The sequence below is a fragment of the Ovis aries genome, chromosome 13, assembly GCF_016772045.2.
Source record: "Ovis aries strain OAR_USU_Benz2616 breed Rambouillet chromosome 13, ARS-UI_Ramb_v3.0, whole genome shotgun sequence".
In the NCBI taxonomy this organism is placed as follows: domain Eukaryota; kingdom Metazoa; phylum Chordata; class Mammalia; order Artiodactyla; family Bovidae; genus Ovis; species Ovis aries.
Window position 1 is genome coordinate 24,766,618 of NC_056066.1, and position 21,276 is coordinate 24,787,893.

Sequence of the window (21,276 nt, forward strand, 5' to 3'; positions counted from 1 at the left end):
CTGACTTAGCCGCAGCTATGTGAAATTCACATCGCCAGCTACTTGCCCAGCTAAGACTGGAAATGGGGGCCTGTGGGGCAAGCACAAGAAAGATCATCTTACAGAGGTAACTGCGATTAGCTGACCCTGCTGTGGGCATCAACAGAAAGAGGTTCAGAGAGCTTTCACTTCCACTTAACCTGGCAAACTTGGTCTTTTATGTTAAATGAAAATACAGGTTCCAAGGAGGACCTTTCTAAAAGGCATTAAAATTAAGGAGTTTTAATTCTTCAATTTCTTTGCCAAAATGACACCTTGGGCAAGGAAAAACCCAAACTACATGGGAGTGGACAAAACAGCCTTTTAGCTTGATTTGAAGAGCGAGGAAGCTGAGGCACCTGGCAGTGAGGGAATGCACGCTCTTCTGTGATCTGTCCCCCCTTTTGCCAGCACCTGGGGGTGAAAAACCAATAACTGTGGTTCAAATCTTCCACAGGCACCCAGTGAAGATGCTGGACCAAGCCCACAGGCTAGAGCCGCAAAGTGTCCGGCCGAAGAGCCAGCATCAGCCTGGGCCCCATCGCCAGCCCCCATCACTGCTTCTGCAAAGGATGAGGAGGAGGAGGAGGAGGGAGACAAAATCATGGCGGAACTTCAGGTATGTGGAGAGGTGACTGGCCGTGGCTCCCAGCCGCTCCCATCTGGGACTCTGGCTGTGTCTCTCACAGATTTATGAGGCATAGTGGGCATGGGGAGAGCCCTGTGGGACCTGGGCCATGTCACCTGCATCTCTGGGCTGGGCCTGAGGTGGCACTGAATATGTGTAAGGCATGACCACTGCATTACAGCTCAGGAAGTGTATGCCCAAAAACTGATTCCAAGCTTTCCTAGCTCTGGCTGGTAGGATTTACTTTCCTTTCAGTGTGAATAATCCCTGCTTCACACATTATTTAACACTTAACACATTATTGACTGAGGGATTTTTGCAGAAACTAAGGCCCGTGGCCAGCAGTTGGTTAAGTGAATACTGAAACATCTCAGGTCATTTGGTAACAAAAGACATATGACTACATCTGTGGTTAGTAATGAGTTAAGATGGGAATTAGAAACACCAGTCCTTCCTAAGGACTGATTCAAGCCCCCTTCAAGTGGGGTACCCTTCTTTCGCTCTAATTCTTAGAATGACAGGCCTGGAATCTGGCCTTCTGTCCTCCACGCCAAATTCCTAGTCAGTGTCAATGTCATCTTTTCAGATATTCCAAAAAGCAGAATAATCTTGATTCCTGTTTTCTTTGGTCTATTTGAGAAATGTTACTTTATTTTTAGATTTTTATTTGTTAACAGACCCAGTCTATTTGTAGTAATAATGATGGGATATAGAGCTATACCCAAAGTTGATCCCACATTCAGTGTAAATCTGACCCAGGTGTACACTCTAAGAACTTGTCTAATCAGTCATAAAGCACAATTCCTAGACCAAAGTCTATTTGTAGAATATTTCATTTTGATTCATGAATTAATGTAGGACTTTTTTGCCCATTCGATGGCCAGATCAAACTTGTTTAGGGCTCCAGAACATGTTTGCCAAGGTACCAATGGTTTTGTGCAGCCTAAGGATCTGCCTTCCTCATTTGGAGCAGGAGAACTTTGAGACCATGCTATGTGTCCATCCTGCTCTCCACGGGAACAACTGCCAACGTTAAGCTGCTTGGGTTTTCCAAGGAAAGCCTGGTTTCACCTCATTAAAACTCGTACTGGCCTGAGACATCCCCTCCATTAAACAGTTTAAACCTGTGCTGCTTACAGGTTTTTTAGACCAGTCAAAGAATTTCATTCATAGGAACCATGGGTTATAGTTAGTGACTCATGAAACAGTTGAGTGCATGGAGGCCTTATCCACTGAGGGCCCTCTGACCAAGACACTGGTAGGTCAAGGCTACTTGCTGCTGGGCATTGGTGCCTGTCCTAAGATGCACAGGCAGATGCTGAGGCCATTCATTATGGCATTTGCTCCCAAATTATGGTGTAAATAACAAATATGAAGGGGAAGAGGACAAGATAGTGGAGAAGAAGGATGTCAGCTCATCTCCTCTCACAAAACCACCACAACCACACTAACTGCTGAACAGCCATCAACAGAGAGGACTAGAACCTACCAATAAGAGATACTCTACATCCAAAGACAAGAAGCCAAGATAAGACAGGAGGAGGGACACAGCTGCTGCCGTAACATCAAATCCAGTACCTACCAGGTGAGAGACCCACCAGCCGGAAGATGATTGTATCACAGAGGTTCTCCCACAGGAGTGAGAGTGTGGAGTCCCACGTCCAGCTCTCCAGCCTGGGGGCCTGGCCTCAGGAGGAGTCCTCACAGCATGTGGCTTTGAAGGCCAGCAGGGTTGGGGTCAGAGCACTCCACCAAAAGGAGGGAAGCAAACTCCACTCCTGGAGATGCACTCAAGGGCTTGTGCACTCTCAACCCAGGGAAAAAGCAGTGACTTCCTAGGAGCCTGGGCCAGACTTCCCTGCTGGTCTCGGAGGGTCTCTGGGGAGGTATGAGGTCACTATGGGGTCAGAGATACTGGAGGTAGACATACTAGAAAGTACTCATAGGTGTGAGCTCCCCAAGCAGTCACCATGTTGACCCAGCCCCACCCAACAGCCTGTAGGTCCAGTGCTCAGGCCAAACAATCGATAGGAACACAGCCCCATCTGAGCCCATAGCCACCTCTGAACAGCCACCCCTTGACACAGCTCCACCCACCAATGGGCAGGAAGCAGCCGCTCTCACCAGGAAGCCTGCACAAGCCCCTTAGATCCACCACCTCCCCCAAGAGGCAAACATCAGAAGCAAGATGAAGGACAGCCCTGGAGCCTGTGGAAAGGAAACCACAATCAAGAAAGGGAATCAATCAGTGTGATACACCCATATTAACAAATTAAAGAATAAAAACCATATGATCATCTCAAGAGATGTAGAAAAAGCTTTTGACAAAATTCAACACCCATACATGACAAAAACTCTCCAGAAAGTGGGCACAGAGGGAACCTACCTCAACGCAATAAAGGCCATATATGACAAACCCACAGCCAAAATCATTCTTCTCTAAGATCAGAAACAAGGTAAAGATGTCCACTCTTGCCATGATTATTCACCATAGTTTTGGAAGTCTTAGCCATGGCAACCACAGAAGAAAAAGAAATAAAAAGAATCCAAATTGGAAAAGAAGTAAAACTGTCAGTATTTGCAGATAACATGATACTATACATTGAAACTCCTAAGGATGCCACCAGAAAACTACTAGAGCTAATCAGTGAATTTGGTAAAGTTGCAGATTACAAAATTAGTGTATACAAATGCAAGGGATTTCTGTGCATTAAGAGCAAAAAAATCAGAGAAATTAAGGAAACAATCCCATTTACCATAGCAACAAAAATAATTAAATACCTAGGAATAAACCAGTCTCCAAGGAGGTAAAAGACCTGTATTCACAAAACCACCTAAGACACTGATGAAAGAAATCAAAGATGACACAAACAGATGAAGAGATATATACCATGTTCTTGGATGGGAAGAATCAATATTGTGAAAATGAATATACTATCCAAAGCAACCTACAGTTGAAGGCAATCCCTATCAAATTAACAATGGCATTTTTCATAGAATGAGAACAAAAACTTTTTACAATCTCTGTATAAACACAAAAGACCCCAGAAAGTCAAAGCAATCTTGAGAAAGAAAAATGGAGCTGGAGGATTCAGGCTCCCGGACTTCAGGCTCTACTGCAAGCTACAGTGATCAAAACCTATGGTACTGGCAGGCTAGAAAGCCCCAAGGTAAACCCATGCATCTATGGTCACCTAGCCTATAACAAAGGAAGCAAGAATATACAATGGAGAAGAGACAGCCTTTTCAATAATTTGTGCTGGGAAACTGGACAGCTGCATATAAAAGAAGGAAATTAGAATACTCCCTAACACCATACACAAAAATAAACTCTAAGTGGATTAAAGACCTAAATGTAAGCCAGACACTATTAAAACTCCTAGAGGAAAACATAGGAAGAACATTCTTTGACATAAATCACAGCAAGAAGTTTTCTGACCCACCACCTAGAGTAATGAAAACAAAAATAAACAAATTAAGCCTAATTAAACCTAAATTAGGACCTAATTAAACTTAAAAGCTTTTGCACAGCAAAGAAAACCATAAACAAAGATGAAAAGACATCCCTCAGAATGGGAGAAAGTATTTGCAACTGACAAGGGATTGATCTCCAAAATTTACAAATAGCTCATCAAAAAAAAAAAAAAAACAATAAATGGGCAGAAGACCTAAATAGACATTTCTCCAAAGACATACAGATGCCCCTAAAACACATGAAAAGATGTTCAACATCACTAATTATCCGAGAAATGCAGACCAAAACTACAATGAAGTATTGCCTCACACTAGTCAAAGAGACCATCATCAAAAATCTATAAACCAATAAATGCTGGAGAGGGTGTGAAGAAAAGGGAACCCTCTTATACTGTGGTGGGAATGTAAACTGGTATAGGCAACTATGAAGAACAGTATGAAAGTTCCTTAAACTAAAAATAGTACCACATATGATTCAACAATCCCACTTCTGGGCATATTCAGAGAAAACTGTAACTCAAAAAGACACATGCACCTCAGTGTTAACTGCAGCACTATTTACGATAGTCAGGACATGGCAGTAACCTAAATGTTCATCAGAGGAATAAATTAAGAATAGGTGGTGTATATATATACACAACAGAATACTACTCAGTCATCAAAAAGAATTAAAAATGCCATTTGCAGCCACACAGATGGGCCTGGAGATCATCATAATAAGTCAGAAAAAGACAAATATATGATATCACAAATAGCAGTTCAGTTCAGTTGCTCAGTCTTGTCCGACTCCTTGTGACCCCGTAGACTGCAGCACGCCAGGCTTCCCTATCCATCACCAACTCCTGGAGCTTACTTAAACTCATTTCATTGAGTTGGTGATACCATCCAACTATCTCACCACCCTCTGTCGTCCCCTTCTCCTCTGGCCTTCAGTCTTTCCCAGCATCAGGGTCTTAGGACTGATCTCCTTTAGGATGGACTGGTTGGATCTCCTGCAGTCCAAGGGACTCTCAAGAGTCCTCTCGAACACCACAGTTCAAAAGCATCAATTCTTCGGCACTCAGCTTTCTTTATAGTCCAACTCTCACATCCGTTCATGACTACTGGGAAAACCATAGCTTTGACTAGATGGACCTTTGTTGGCAAAGTAATGTCTTTGCTTTTTAGTATGCTGTCTAAAAGGTTGGTCATAGCTTTTCTTCCAAGGGGCAAGCATCTTTTAATTTCATGGCTGCAGTCACCATCTGCAGTGATTTTGGAGCCCCAAAAAACAGTCTGTCACTGTTTCCATTGGTTCCCCATCTATTTGCTGTGAAGTGATGAGAACGGATGCCATGATCTTAGTTTTCTGAATGTTGAGTTTGAAGCCAACTTTTTCACTCTCCTCTTTCATCAAGAGGCTCTTTAGTTCCTCTTCACTTTCTGCCATAAGGGTGGTGTCATCTGCATATCTGAGGTTATTGATATTTCTCCCAGCAATCTTGATTCCAGCTTGTGCTTCATCCAGCCCAGCATTTCTCATGATGTACTCTGCATATAAGATAAACCAACAGGGTGACAACATACAGCCTTGACATACTTCTTCCCCAATCTGGAACCAGTCTGTTGTTCCATGTCCAGTTCTAACTGTTGCTTCCTGACCTGCATACAGATTTCTCAGGAGGCAGGTCAGGTGGTCTGGTATTCCCAACTCTTTAACAATTTTCCAGTTTGTTGTGATCCACACAAAGACTTTGGCATAGTCAATAAAGCAGAAATAGATGTTTTTCTGGAACTCTTGCTTTTTTGATGATACAGTAGATGTTAGCAATTTGATCTCTGGTTTCTCTGCCTTTTCTAAATCCATCTTGAACATCTGAAGTTCTCAGTTCATGTACTGTTGAAGCCTGGCTTGGATAATTTTTAACATTACTTTACTAGCGTGTGAGATGAGTACAGTTGTGCGGTAGTTTGAACATTCTTTGGCATTGCCTTTCTTTGGGATTAGAATGAAAATTGACCTTTTCCAGTCCTGTGGCCACTACTGAGTTTTCCAAGTTTGCTGACATATTGAGTGCAGCACTTTCACAGCATCGTCTTTCAGGATTTTGAAATGCATTGAATCTAAAAAATGGCCTATTTCAGTTCAGTTCAGTTCAGTTCAATCGCTCAGTCATGTCCGACTCTTTGCGACCCCATGAATCGCAGCACGCCAGGCCTCCCTGTCCATCACCATCTCCCGGAGTTCACTCAGACTCACGTCCATCACGAGTCAGTGATGCCATCCAGCCATCTCATCCTCAGTCGTCCCCTTCTCCTCCTGCCCCCAATCCCTCCCAGCATCAGAGTCTTTTCCAATGAGTCAACTCTTCGCTTGAGGTGTCCAAAGTACTGGAGCTGCAGCTTTAGCATCATTCCTTCCAGAGAAATCCCAGGGTTGATCTCCTTCAGAATGGACTGGTTTATACAACAGAAACAGACTCACAGACTAAACAAACAAACTTAGGTTACCAAAGGGGAAAGGTTGTAGGGTTATTAATTAGGAGTTTGGAATTAGTATGTACACATTACTATAATATAAAATAGATAATAAGCAAGGACCTACTGTATAGCACAGGAAATTCTACCCAATATACGATAACATAAATGGGAAAAGACTTTTTAAAAAAACAGATATGTGTATATGTATAACTGAATCACTTTGCTGTACACCTGAAACAGAACATTGTAAATCAATTATATGCCAATATTAAATAACAAATACAGTATAAATAATCAATCATGATATAAGTAAATCATGACCCAGTTTGTTTCAAATGAAGACAAAGCACTAGATAATTTCTAATTTGTGAAAGGTGAACAAGCACTAATAATCAAAGAACTATAGGCTTTTAGGCTTGTGAATAGTCCTGCACTGCCCCAAAGAGAAGTAATTTCTGTGTTCCAACACTTGAAGATATTTCCCTCCATTGATATCTAAATGGCTTGGATGCTTTCTTTGACTGAAAGCTATACAGAGGCAGAGTATCTAGCTTCCTGTTGGCTTATTGGTGGTCAGGTAGCAGTGGTGAGTAAAGTGCTCTAAGCCTAAGGTAACCAACTTCATCAGTTAGCCTGCTGCATTAGAAAGTCGGCCAGTGGCCCTGCTGGAGCCTTTGCCTCCACAGGCTCTAGAGAGTTAGGCAGCCCCCAGCCCCACTGAGGCAGGACAAGCAAGGAGCGGCTGCAGCCCCAAGTGTAACTGTGGGACAACTTTCCTACAGCATGTCACTGGGCATCAGAAGGAAAAAACCACTGGCTCTGAAGTCCAGGGTCTAACAGCCCAATGGAGATAGCGAATGGCCTTAGTAAGCAGAGGCCCAGGGCCTCTCCAGGATCAGAGAGGACAGGGTGTCTAAGGAGGGGCCCAGGAGCCAGAATAGCGGGGGAGGTGCCAGGCATCACCTCTATGTGTATTTTAAAACCTGTGCTGGAATGTTCATGTGGGGAGGGCACAGGTTATTCTTTGTGTCTACAATTATTTCCAAATGACAGTACTTAGTATTAAGAAAACATGAGATGATTATTTGACATTATTCATTTAAATAACTCGTCTTTAATTCTGCCTGCACATTATAATAATTTGAGGAGTTAAAATCCTATGACACCATGAAACTCCTAGAAGAGAGCATAGGCAAAACATTCTCAGACATAAATCATAAATAAATCAATGTTTTCTTAGGTCAGTCTCCTAAGGGAATAGAAGTAAAAACAAAAAGCAAGCAAAATGGGACCTAATCAAACTTACAAGCTTTTGCAAAGCAAAGGAAACCATTTTTTTTTAATGAAAAGATAACCTATGGGATGGCAGAAAATATTTACAAATAATGTGACAAACAAGGGTTTAACCTCCAAAATATACAACAGTTCTTACAGCTCAACAACAAAAAAACAATCAAAAATTGGGCAGAAGACTTTACAGACATTTCTTCAAAGAGGACATACAGATGGCCAAGAGGCACATGAAAAGATGATCATAATCACTAATCATTAGAGAAATGATACCATCTCATAATATTCAGAATGGCCATTATTTAAAAGTCTGCAAATAACAAATGCTGGAGAGGGTGAAGAAAAAAGGGAACTCTCCTACACTACTGGTGGGAATATATGTTGGTACAGCCACTTGGAAGAGAGTATGGTGGTTCCTCAAACACTAAACAGAATTGCTGAGTGGAAGTCAGCAGTTCCGCTCCTGGGCATACACTGGGCAAAGCTCTAACGGGTTAAAGACCGACATGCCAGCCTGGATACTGTAAAACTCTTTCAGAGGAAAACACAGGCAGAACACTCTTTGACATAAATCACAGCAAGATCTTTTTTGACCCAAGTCCTAGAGTAACAAAAACAACAATGGGAACTAATTGAACTCAAAAGCTTTGCACAGCCAAGGAAACTATCAACAAGACAAAAAGCCCTCAGAATGGGAGAAATATTTGCTGACAAGGGATTAATCTCCAAAATAAACAGTTCATGAAGCTCAATACCAAAACAGTAAACAACCCAGTAAAAAACTGGGTAGAAGACCTCAACAGACATATCTCCAAAGACGACATATAGATGGTCAAGAGGTGCATAAAAAGATGCTCGACACCATTAATTATTAGAGAAATGCAAATCAAAACTACAATGAGGTATCACCTCACACTGGTCAGAACGGTCATCATCAAAATATCTACAAACAGTAAATCCTGGAAAGGGTGTGGATTGAAGGGTCCCTCCTACAGTGGTGGTGGGAATGTAAATTGATACAGCCACTATGGAAAACAGTGTAGAGTCTCTTTAAACAATAAACCTAAAAACAGAACTGCCATATGATCCAGTACCCGCAGTCCGGGGCATGTATCTGGAGAGGACTCTGATTTGAAAGGTGCGTGCACCCTAATGGTCCCTGCAGCACTGTTTACAGGAGCCAGGACATGGGAGCAGCCTAAACGTCCATCAGCAGAGGCATGGGCAGGAAGCTGGGGTGCATCTATACTGGGTTTGCCAGAAGGTTCATCTGGGTTTTTCCATAACGCCTAAACCAAAAAACCTGAAAAAAACTTTTTGGCCAACCCAACACAGTGGAATTCAGTTCAGTTCTGTCTCAGTCATGTCCAACTCTTCATGACCCCGTGGACTGCAGCAGGCCAGGCTTCCCTGTCCATCACCAACTCCTGAAGCCTGCTCAAACTTATGTCCCTCAAGTCGGTGATGCCATCCAACCATCTCATCCTCTGTCATCCCCTTCTCCTCCTCCCACCAAAGTATGAAAAGGCAAAAAGATATGACAGTGGAATTACTCATCCTTAAAAAGGAACAGATTTGTGCCATTTACAGAGTCATGGATGGACCTAGAGACTGTCATTCAGAGTGAAGTCAGAGAAAAACAAATATTATATACTAATGCTATACTAGAAAAATGGTACAGATGAACCTACTTGCAAAGCAGAAATCGACACAGATGTAGAAAACATAGGGACACCAGGGGGTAAAGGAGGGTAGTTGGGACGAACTGGAATACTGGGATTGACATATGTATCCTACTATGTATAAACTAGATAACTAATGAGAACCTACTGTGTGACACAGGGAACTCAGTGCTCTGTCCTGACCCGAATGGGAAGGAAATCCAAAGAAGAGGGGATCTATGCATACATGTAGCTAATTCACTTTGCTGTACAGCAGAAACTAACACATTATAAAGCAACTATACTCCAATAAAAAAACTTTTTTTAAAGATAAATGTACCCCTATGTTCATAGCAGCACAATTCACAATAGCCAAAACATGAAAACATCCTTCAGGTCCACCAACAGATAAATGGATAAAGAAGATGTGGTGCATACAATAGAATGCCATTCCGCCATAAAACAGAATGAATGATGCCATCTGTAGCAACACGGATGGACCTAGAGGCTCTCATACTAAGTCAAGTCAGGAAGAGGAAGAAGTACTATCTGATATCCCTCGCATGTGGAGTCTAAAATATGGCACAAATGAACCTATCTTCAAAACAGAAACAGACTCACAGAGATTAGTAGATGTCAGCTATTACATAAAGATATATAGTATGGATAAACAACAAGGTCCTAATATATAGCACAGCGGGCTATATCCATATCATGTGATAAACCATAATGGAAAGGAATCTTTAAAAAAGAATGTGTGTTATGTATATAACCGAGTCGCTTTGCTGTACAACAGAGATTGGCACAGCATTATAAATCAACCCTAGTTCGATGAAACAAAAATTTGAAAACTTAAAGAAAAAGTCCTACAGTGCAGGGTCTGGCTTAATTCTCTAGGTGTGGCCCAGGAAACGGTATTTTTTGACTGGATGTCACACAGCCTGACTGCACCAGTAACTTCAGGGAACGCCGCTGCCTGGGTTACGCTCCTGCTCTTACCGTCATATGGACTGTCGCTCCGTTTCTGCTCTACACACAGCTGATGCTTTCTCCCTGAAAGCTGGCCGCCCTCACTCTGTTCACTAGCCTGGCCCTGTACTCCTGTAACCACAGTCATTAGTTTTCAGAGACAAGTCTGTGGGGTTCTGGTTGCTTCCAGGCTGCTCAAAATTCACTTCATTCTACAGCAGAACAGTCCAGAGCATGGGAGTATGTTGCTGCTGCAAACAGTGAACTGTTAAAGAAGACTTCCTTTTCAAAGTTTAAAAATGTACAGTATCTTGTGCCCTTTCATCTCAATAAAACTGGCAAAAATATAATGGAAACTGGAAAGATAGCTTCTTATTAATTCATTTACACAGTCAGCATTTTTAAGGGTCAAAACTCTTTCAAAGAAGCCCTACTAAGTACAAATCAGGTTCACCCAGACAGAATTAAAGGACTTTCATTTCAAAGGCTCTGTCCATTTCATCTTGGCCCCCAAAATAAGGGCTTTGCTGACTTAAGGTCAACTGGGGAGCCAGTTTTCAGGGCGCTAACTCCCTGGCCCCAGCGTGTCCCACACGCAGGTCTCAACCGGGAAATCCTCTGGAATCCCAGCTGTTCCCTCTGACCACCTCACTGCACTCCATCCCTGTTAATCTCAGTATTTTAATTCCTTAGGCATTCCAGAAGTGTTCCTTTATGGATGTAAATTTAAACAGTCACGCTGAGCAGTCCCGGGCTGACAGCCACGTTAAAGACACTAGGCCGGGGGCCACAGCCCCATCCAAGGAGAAGAAGGTAACGTGGCAGTTACACGTTGGCCACCAGTGGGCCGTCCTTCTTTCCTGGCTCTGGACTAACATCGCTCTGTGCTTGAGCTTCTGTTCTTCTCTCTTTTCCTCACCTTTATTTTCCCCCCTTCCTTAAACAAATGGAGACACGGCTTGGGGTTTCACTAGAGATCTCTTGCTCAGGTTTCCAGAATGGATGCTGTGTTCTGTGCACAGCACACAACCATAGATGCAGAAATGAGGCATTTTCTCCCCAAACCAAAGATAAGACATCAAGATTTTCTAGAACTCTAAGAGGAAAAAAAAAAAGGAAACATGAAGCAGGTAGTACTTTTTCTAAATTTTTAACATGTCTTCTGGACCAAAGATGTCTACATTAAAAGTAAGCAAAAGCTTTAGATTCCAGGAAGAAAATGCACAGCAAAATTGTTGACCTGCCATCCATGGGTGTATCCATGGAGACTTCCACACACGTTTGAGGATGCCAGAGTTTTTGTTACTACAGATTCTCAAAGTGCCCCTTCCAAGTCAGCAAGTGCAGTATCACTGTAGTGCTGTTGTACTTTGTCTCATTCTCAGCTTCCAAAGAGACAACTAGGCTCTGAAACAAGCTCACTGTCATGACATAAGGACTAGAAAGAAAGTGAAAGTCACTCAGTCATGACCTACTCTTTGCGACCCCATGGACTGTACAGTCCATGAAATTCTCCAGGCCAGAATACAGGAGAGGGTAGCCGTTCCCTTCTCCAGGGAATCTTCTCAACCCAGGGATCAAACCCAGGTCTCCTGCATTGCAGGCAGATTCTTTACCAGCTGAGTCACCAGGGAAGCCCCTGGTGGCTTAGCTTAAAGTCCTTTCCTCTAAGGACTTTAAGGAAAGGAGATTAACCTGCATGTCTGAACTTCAGCTCTGTAAATTGAATCTGGAGCTTTGATGATTTTTGGAAACAGAGTCATCTTCTATGAATGAAGCCTCTGTCTAAGTTTAGGGTAAAAAGTCTTAACATTTTCTGCCAGGAACTTGTATCTCAGAATTCAAAGCTTCTAGCTTCCTTTAAGTAAAGTCAAACAAATCAGCCATAACATACAGCCCAGTAGCTACTTCACATAGGTACCTCAGTCCAGGGATAAGTAAGTTCAGTGAAAAGATACAGGATCACAAAACCAGAGGGCTATTCAAGCACAATCCTTCAAGAGATGCAGTCCTGGCTTATAGCTGCCAGCTGTGGAGCCCTGACAGAGGCTGACCGGCTGCTTCCTGGCTCCCAGCCATCCCAGAGCCTCATGTAAACTCTGCCTGCCACATATCTGGCAAATGAAACTGTTAACCAGGTGACAGGGGTACCTCCATGCACCAGGGGAGATTATTGTTGATTTATCTTTCTCATGAAGGAAATCTCCTACTAGTATGAACTGAATGTGTGACAGTCACAATGGAAATATGTTGCTTCTTCAGTCTGAGGAATTTCCTTCTGTGGCCTTATAAAGCCAGCTCATAGAAGGCCCTGGCGTGTCCTGAGTTACATGCTGTACTTGAACCAAAGTGACTGTTTCTTCCAAAATACTGACCAGGAGCTTCTTGAGGATCCCTCCAGAAACAGTCATCATCTCATTGTAGAATTTTTCTAATTTGCTAAAATGCTGCATGGGGTTTCTTGCCCTGCAGTTAGAAATCCATATCCCATCGATCCCATAGATCTCAATCAAGGGTCCATCAGATACTGAGCAAGTCTGTACTGATTGTCCAACACCAGGCCACTAAACACAAGGTTTAATTACAGGTACTTTTTCTGGATAATCATATTGAGTAGACTGATCTCCTTCATAATAACCATGACTCTATCAGAACTGTCCCCAAATTGTTTTCATTATTAACCTCTTCTTGGGCTATTCATCTTCTCTTCCATAAATCAAATGTTTCTTAAAATTCTTCTTCTCTATCGTGAAGTGCTAGCCTAATACTTCTGTGTTTCTAATTTTGGTTTCTTGCCCAAATGCTTATTACCTTTGCTTCACCAGTTGTCTGAACAGTCAAATCTCGGGGTCCCAAAACAGATACATTCATGAGGCTTAATTACATTTCATGCAGAGTTTTGACTATCTAAGACTAAGATGTCAATGTGAGATTACATGACAGCTGTGAACAAGTTACCCTTGATAAAGTTACTGCACTTGCTTTGATCCCTGCCTTCATTTTTCTAGCCCAGCATCAGAAATGCTAGGTCATATGAGACGTACACATGGCATCTTTATCTTAGTGACTTTCCATCAGAGGAAAGTCATTTTCCTTTGATGAAGCAGATCCATTCTTACTGCTAAATTTGTTTTAAAATACATATACTTCTGGGTGGCATTTGAAATATTTCACTGGGTATGACATGGACTGGCCAATCAGAACAGATGCCAGTCCTAACCCCCAGTACACGGGTCGGCAGAACAGCAGCTGTGTGTACACCAGTTCTTCCTCTGGGTGTACTCACATTCAGGGCCTAGCACAGTATGCTGACTCCCTCTTTGGAGTTGAAACCTTAAGACAAAAACCTCATTTATTTTTCTTCATACAGCATTTTAGGTCTAAATTTAAAATCTGAATTTTAAATCCCACAAGAGATATTGTTCCACTGTAGCAGCTGAATCTCACTGCACCGTCTGGGGCCCGATGGGGATGAGGGGAGGTTAAACACGAGGTGTTTGGTGGCTGACGTGCTTAGGATCCTGTGCCGTATTTCCCTGTGATTAACACTGACTCTGTTGTCTCTCTGTTACTCCTTGGATGTATATAAACACTCTTTCCATTTCCAGCTGGGCAGTAGGGTTGATCTAGGTTGTTCCTGGCGGGGCCTGGGTTCTTGTGCTTCGTTATGTCGTCGTCGCGTTAAACCCAGCCGCCTCCTTGGGATCATGCCCCAGTCTGCTCTGATCACCTCTTCCTCTTGGGCTTCTGCAGCCAGAAGAAAGGCCAGCGAGGCCCTGGAAGTGAAGGCGGGGCTAGTGTCAGGGCTGTGGACGGGGCCGAGGCTACCGCTACACCCCCAGCAGGTAGCGTGTTCTCCATAGCTGGTCCTGTCCACTGGGCTCTTACCTTCTGAATCTTGGTGGGAACCTCAGAAACACATCTTCCCTCTCAATCAGAGCACCCAGCAACTCAAAGCTGAATCATGACAGCACAGTCACGACTTCAGCCTCAAGTACCTGTTTTCTAAATGTTTAGATGACATTTTGGAGGCACTGTCACTCTGAATGGGGATTTGATCATCTTGGCTATGACTGGTTTGAAGGTTATTTTGACACTTTGCTTGGCAAGTACAAGTACAAACTGCAAGTATGTTTTCAAAGCTATGATTTGACCAGGGAAAAATAATGGTCTGAGGTTTTTTTTAACCTCAAAGTACCACACCCAACCAGTGCAGGGCCCTTATAGACAATCCCCATACAAGAAGCATAGCTAAGACTGAAATAACCATCTGGCAGAGATGTGGAAACTTTCCTGGTCTAGTTCCTTGGTTTATAAGCAAGAAACCTGAGGCCCAGGGAAGTGAGGTGACTTGCCGAAAATAACACAGTTAAGTGGCAGATCCAAACCAGATTCAAAGTCTGCCTGCTGATATATTGTGCTTTCTACAACGCCACCCCAATCCTCTGGTTTTAGAGTTGGCTAAGCGCACAGTCAGATGGTGAAAAGAGGACGTGCTGGTCCAGAATCAGTCCCTTTATATTCTCTTAACTGCTCCCCCTACCGACATTTGAAATCCTTGAAGCATTTTGCTAATTGAGATTTTCGTCTTGTGCAAACACAGGGCATTTTTGGAAGTTGGAGAACCAAGCAACCCAAGGTAAACAGAGCTGTAGGCTTTGGACTGGTGTGTAACAAATGTGCTTGGCCCGCATGTTTTGGAAGTGTAATTAAAGGAACACTCTAGTTGTAGTCCACTTTGGGGGCGGGGGTGTGGTTTTGTGGAGTAACGTGTCCTACACTGTTCTACCAGAATTTGGAATTTTTCCACGAAGACGTACGGAAATCTGATGTTGAATATGAAAATGGCCCACCAGTGGAATCCCGGAAGGTGAGTTCACCAGATATGTGTTCCAACTGATACCATGCAGATTGAATCCATTCCTCTCCAGATCCATTTCTGATCACTCTATGTGGTTTCCCCCCTCCGCTCTTCCTCTCAGGTTACCCCAGGGGCTCTCACACCTAGTGACCATCCTAAGTGGGAAAGAGGAATGGAGAATAGTATTTCTGATGCAGCAAGAACAGCAGAATACAAAACTGACATCTCAATGAAGGAAAGTTCCCTCTCCACTAAGAGTTTACTTAGAGACAGTAAAAACCATTCCCAGAAAAATGTGTCTAAAGTCAATTCTAGTTTCTCTGGTGTTAGTTCATTCGAATGTGAAATCAACAAAGAACCTAAAAAGTCCGGGCTGCAGTACCCTGCATCTGATGCTGAGAATCAGAAGATGAATTATGGGAAGACAAAGGGGGTGAGTCAGCAAGGACAGGAAGATTCAGAGAAGGGTCACGTTTCCTCTCCCACTAGATCAACCGAATTGACGACTCGTGATGTCAAAACTCCAGACCAAGAGGTTCCCATGACAGAGTTTGGCCAAGTTGTTTTAAGACCAAAGGGAGCTAAGCATGCTAACACGATGCCTAGTGAGGATGGGGAGTCCACACCAAGTTCTCCCAGTGAGGAGAAGGCAACCACTGACAACATTGCCTTCATGATCACCAAAACCGCGGTCCAGGCTCTCTCCAGTGGGGAGGTCCGCGATATAGTGAGCCGACAGGGGGAAGATGTACAGACGGTCAACATTGACGCCAAAAAAGAGACGCTGTCCCAGCAGGAAGGCACTGAAAGTGAAGACCCTGTGGTGTGCCTGGACAAGAAGCCCGTGATCATCATCTTTGATGAGCCCATGGACATCCGGGCTGCATACAAGAGACTTTCAACCATATTTGAGGAGTGTGACGAGGAACTGGAGAGAATAATGAGGGAAGAAAAGATAGAGGAAGAAGAAGAGGAGGAGACTGGAGACCCTGTGGTCCAGAATGACACTCCCCAGAAGCTTCCTAAGGAGGGGGCTTTGGGTAGCCCTCAAGCAGGGCAGGAGGCCAAGAGTAAAGTGCAGCCACACTTCCTTTCAGTGGAGACAGGAGTGTCAGGAGGACAGGAAGTGAATAAAACCGAGCAGATCAAGTTCAACCCAACCGATTCTCCAAGCTCAGAAAGCCAGGGTGATGTGACCGATGACCAGTTTGAAAGCCCCAAGAAAAAGTTCAAGTTCAAATTCCCAAAGAAGCAGCTTGCGGCTCTCACGCAAGCCATTCGCACAGGCACGAAGACTGGGAAGAAGACGCTGCAGGTGGTGGTCTACGAAGAGGAGGAAGAGGACGGCACGCTGAAACAGCACAAGGAAGCCAAGCGATTCGAGATCAGTAGGTCTCCATCCGAAGACGCCCCTAAAAGCCTGTTCAGGAGACTAGAGCAGCCCAGTCCAGAGAGTACTGCTCCGGTTTCAAGAACTGATGAAATCAGAAAAAATACCTACAGGACGTTGGACAGCCTGGAGCAGACCATCAAACAGCTGGAAAACACCATCAGTGAGATGAGCCCCAAAGCCCTAGTTGAGACCGCATGTTCTTCCCACAGAGATTCTGTTGCAAGTTCATCCCACACGGCCCAGGAGGCCGGTCCCCCGTCCTTGCTAGTCCTGGACGAAGCATCCACTGCCTTAGAGCCCCCCTCATCTATACCTTCAGCTTCACGTAAGGTATCTTGGTCTGATGGAAAAATGAAAAGAGCCAGCTGCTTTCTTAAATCTGCCATAATCACCATTAGCAAAAGGTGTCTTGTGATTGACTCGCTTCCTTTCAGGTGGCTCGTTTTGTTTTGTTGTCTGTTCACCATGATCCCTTTCTCTCACACTTCTTCCCTCGCCTTCAAAACAACAACAACTAGGTGTCTAACAGCTAATCGATTTCTGTTTTTACCTCTGTTGCTGACTGGTGTTGGGAAAACCCAAGGACGCTGGGCCAGCTATTTGCCGTTGAAGTGACTGCTCTGATACTCACATTAAAATCCGTTTGATCAGTAGTGGGGCAGTTTCATTGTTTGATTCTCCGAATTAACCCCAGTGGTGTCTCCTGATGTCCGTCTCCTAGATCTGTCCTGCATGTAGGGCTGTGGCTTCTCACGTTGAGCTTCTCTGCACACAGTCGGGTGGCCTCGGATGACCCACTCACACCGTCCTTTCTCTCCCCCCTCTTGCCGCTCCTCCCCACAGGGCTCCACTGGGACCCCTCAGACGAGCAGGATGCCAGTCCCCATGAGCTCCAAGAACAGACCCGGAAGCCTGGACAAGCCTGGCAAGCAGTCCAAACTGCAGGACCCCCGCCAGTACCGCCAGGTAGTTCTACCTTAAGCCCGCTTTTGGATGGACACTCTTGTGCTTAAGAAGCAAATCACTGACTTAGTTTATACCAAATATTGCACTTTTTCTTTGTTAAGATACAGTTTATCTAGACATCCTGGATCTGGGGGCATGAAGAGAGAGTCTCAAAGCCTTTGTTGAACTTCTCACCACGCTTTTGCATGCTCGCAATAAAACATCTTTCACTGTGTGACTCCAAAGTTGACCTGTAAAAACGAGGTGGCAGGCCAGGTGGCTTTCCCTGGGGGAGTGTAGTGGTTCATCAGAACACCTGGGGAAACCGAGAGAAAAGGCTGCCCTGAAAGTCACCAGGACTAACGTGTGTGTTGACTGCATCGCACTAGAGGCCCATTAACCATCATGATGCTCCGCCCCCACCCCAGTAACAGCCCCCCGCATGGCCCCCCTGCCCCCTGAACCCAGAGGTGGGAGGAGAATGATGTGCCTGTTCTCACAAGCGCTCTTCTTCCTTCTTCCCTGTTCTGTACATCCTCTGCCCGGCACTTGGGGGGTTTCTGCCAGGCCCAGTACAGCATGACAAGAGTTAGCTCAGGCCTCGAACTGGTTTAAGTTTGGTTTGGTGTCTTTGATTTAATGATCCTCAGAAGGGCTGTGTTGCCAGAGCCTGTGGACTGATGGTGTTACCAGCTTTCTGATAAACTGTCTCCCGCCATCTTTGTTTGCAGGCTAATGGAAGTGCTAAGAAAGCTGGTGGGGACTGTAAGCCTACTTTCCCCTCCTTACCTGCTTCTAAGATTCCAGCCCTTTCTCCCAGCTCTGGGAAAAGCGGTTCTCTGCCTTCTTCTAGTGGTGACGGCCCTAACTTCCCTAATCCGCCTGCTACTAAACCATCGGTTCCTTCTAACCCTCTCAGCCCCCACACAGGACGACCTGCTCCCTCCGCCTCCCTGATCCCCTCTGTCTCTAACGGCTCCTTAAAGTTTCAGAGCCCCACTCATACAGGGAAAGGTCACCATCTCTCATTCTCACTGCAGACTCAAAACGGCCGAGCAGCCCCTCCTTCCTTCTCCTCCTCCCCCCCGTCCCCTGCCTCCCCCACTTCACTGAATCAAGGTGCAAAGAGCATCAGGAGCAGCCACACTCCTAGCCTCACCAGCTACAAGGCACAGAACGGAAGTTCAAGCAAAGCCACCCCATCCACAGCAAAGGAAACCTCTTAAAGGCCAAATCCAATTAATCACAAGTTGGAGTTACATTTAAGAAAAAAAAATTTTTTTAACGGTCTTACTGTTTTCACAAGAGAATGTAACATATTGCTGTACTGTTTGAGGCTTAATGCTAAGTATGTGCTAAATACTGAATTAACAGACTTCAGTAAAGCTTTTTTTTTTTTTTTACTTTGTTGCTGTTCTAATTACATAGTGTTTACTGTCTCTATTCAGTACCTGTTAAATGAAGCAAGCATGTGTTACCAAAAAAGAGTATGGCGAGAGAGAAGGGTGTGTGTGAGACAGGAAAATAAAAAATGTATTAAGCATGTAAAACATGTATGATTCCAGAATTTTAGTATGTTTTGTATAAAAATATTTTTCATTACGGAGACTAGAAGTGAACAGAGAAATACACAAGTGTGACTATACAAATTGTAAAACAGATACTATTATATTTCCTTTTATTTTAGTGTTATTTAGCTTTATTACAGATTTCTATTTTTGTCAAAACTTCATGGTTTCTTTCGAGATCTTTTTTGCCAAAACATTTTGATACTATAGCATTGTACATTTGAAAGTAGTGTGCTAGACAAGAAGCCAGTGAACTTCTACACAAGCCAACACAGAGGCATGTGTAGAAGGCAATTATCAACCCTACTGCACTGCCATAAAAGTATGTATAATAATTTGCCAGCCCAAGCAAGCTAGTTCTGCTTTTCTTTCTTTCTTTTCAACGTATTGGGATTCTCTAGTTGTTTTCTTTGCAGTATCTCAATCCTCCCTTTGTTTTCTGAGACCTGGTAACCCACACTACTGCATTGTGGATTTTAAAATGTACACTTCTGTACGGTTCTGTAAACTGATCAATTTTTGTAAATATATAAATAGATGCCAAAAATACTGTATGTGACAGCACATAGAGTAGTTTTCCCACACCAAAGTTCATTTTTATGCATGCTTTAAACATCTATCTTGGGATGGGCAGAAATGGGACTTGCCGGACATTTTTAAAAAGCAACAAGTTTGCACAGCTAGAGTGTTTTTGTAAATAAGTGTATTTGTATAACACAGTCATGTAATATACAGAACTATAAGCAGAGACTTTGCAAAACTAAATAAAGGGCTGCATGCTTACTATTTTTTGTACCTTGTCCCTATAACTACTTACTAGTCAAAGAACAAACATAACTGTTACCAAGTTAAATGCTTTTGGCTTTGAGGGCGTGATAAGAAAACATGTAACCAGATGCAGAGGGGTTTTCTGAAAGCTCTGGGGCGGTGCATTCTGAGAAATTCATTACAAATATACAAATACAGTGCCTTCCCATGAAACCTCCAACCTTCTTCGTGGCTTAGCAAGGTTTAGCCGATAGCAAGCAAACCAGATAGAGTTTCTACCACCCTCCTTTACCAGACGGGCTCTTATTAACTTGTTTCTTCATCTCCAGTAGAAGTAAAGTAGAAATAAAATGCCTTTATCACTAAGATTTTGGGGTTTTTTTTTTTTTTTTTTTTTGAGTTCTCAATTTTAAAAGAGATCACTGGTCTACAGGGAAATATTCTCACTAACATTACCCTATTATGTATTCATTTTAAATATCAGCAGAAAAGCTAGTGAAAATAATACCAAGATAATGAACTGACTACAAGAAATCTCAGGGACTTGCTTATCATTATTTTTTGACCCTCCATCCCCAATATTTAACTTGTGTGTGTAGTCGCTCAATCGTGTCCGACTCTTGCGACCCCGTGGACTGTAGCCTACCCGTGGACTGTAGCCTACCAGGCTTCTCCGTCCATGGGATTCTCCAGGCAAGAATACTGGAGTGGGTTACCATTTCCTTCTCCAGGGGATCTTCCCGACCCAGGGGTCAAACCCAGGTCTCCTGCATTTGAGGCAGACGCTTTAACCTCTGAGCCACCAGGGAAGCTGATTTGGTGCTAAATACAAATGTTACTATTGCTTTAGCACCTGATTATTAATGTTCTCAGACTTTAGGGAAGGTATCTTTTTTGTCCGCTTTTAATGCAACATAACTGACACAGTATACATCTTGCTGCATAAGGCGTGCAGCGTAATGATCTGACTCACATAGGTCACGAGATGATGGCCACACTAAGTTTAGTGTCCAGAGACGGCATGCAGATGACCAAGAGGCACGTGAACAGATGCTCAACATCAATACCTGTTAGAGAAATGCAAAGCAGAACTACAGTGACACACCACCTCACCATGGTCAGAATGGCCATCACTAAAAAGTCTACAAATAACAAATGCTGGAGAGGGTGTGGAGCAAAGGGAACCCCTCTTACACTGTTGGTGGGAATGTAATCTGGTGCAGCCACTATGTAAAACAGTA

At 43.7% G+C, this 21,276-nt stretch overlaps 1 protein-coding gene across 31 annotated transcripts in view; it reads left to right on the plus strand.

Moving 5' to 3' along the window:
• The window catches only part of KIAA1217 (KIAA1217 ortholog), an 815,860-nt gene extending 795,807 nt beyond the window's left edge, over positions 1 to 20,053 (plus strand). For 15 of the 31 annotated variants that reach the window (XM_042230521.2, XM_042230511.1, XM_042230512.1 and 12 more), the window contains 7 exons: positions 476 to 637; positions 11,194 to 11,313; positions 15,104 to 15,139; positions 15,293 to 15,370; positions 15,483 to 17,084; positions 17,598 to 17,720; positions 18,431 to 20,053. In XM_042230521.2, coding sequence (XP_042086455.1) covers positions 476 to 637; positions 11,194 to 11,313; positions 15,104 to 15,139; positions 15,293 to 15,370; positions 15,483 to 17,084; positions 17,598 to 17,720; positions 18,431 to 18,925 — 2,616 coding nt within the window. In that variant the 3' untranslated portion in view covers positions 18,926 to 20,053. Of the gene's footprint in view, positions 1 to 475; positions 638 to 11,193; positions 11,314 to 15,103; positions 15,140 to 15,292; positions 15,371 to 15,482; positions 17,085 to 17,597 lie in introns of all 31 variants that reach the window. The other 16 variants (XM_042230513.1, XM_060397340.1, XM_042230515.1 and 13 more) reach the window with 8 other exon arrangements.
• The last annotated feature ends 1,223 nt before the right edge of the window (positions 20,054 to 21,276 follow it).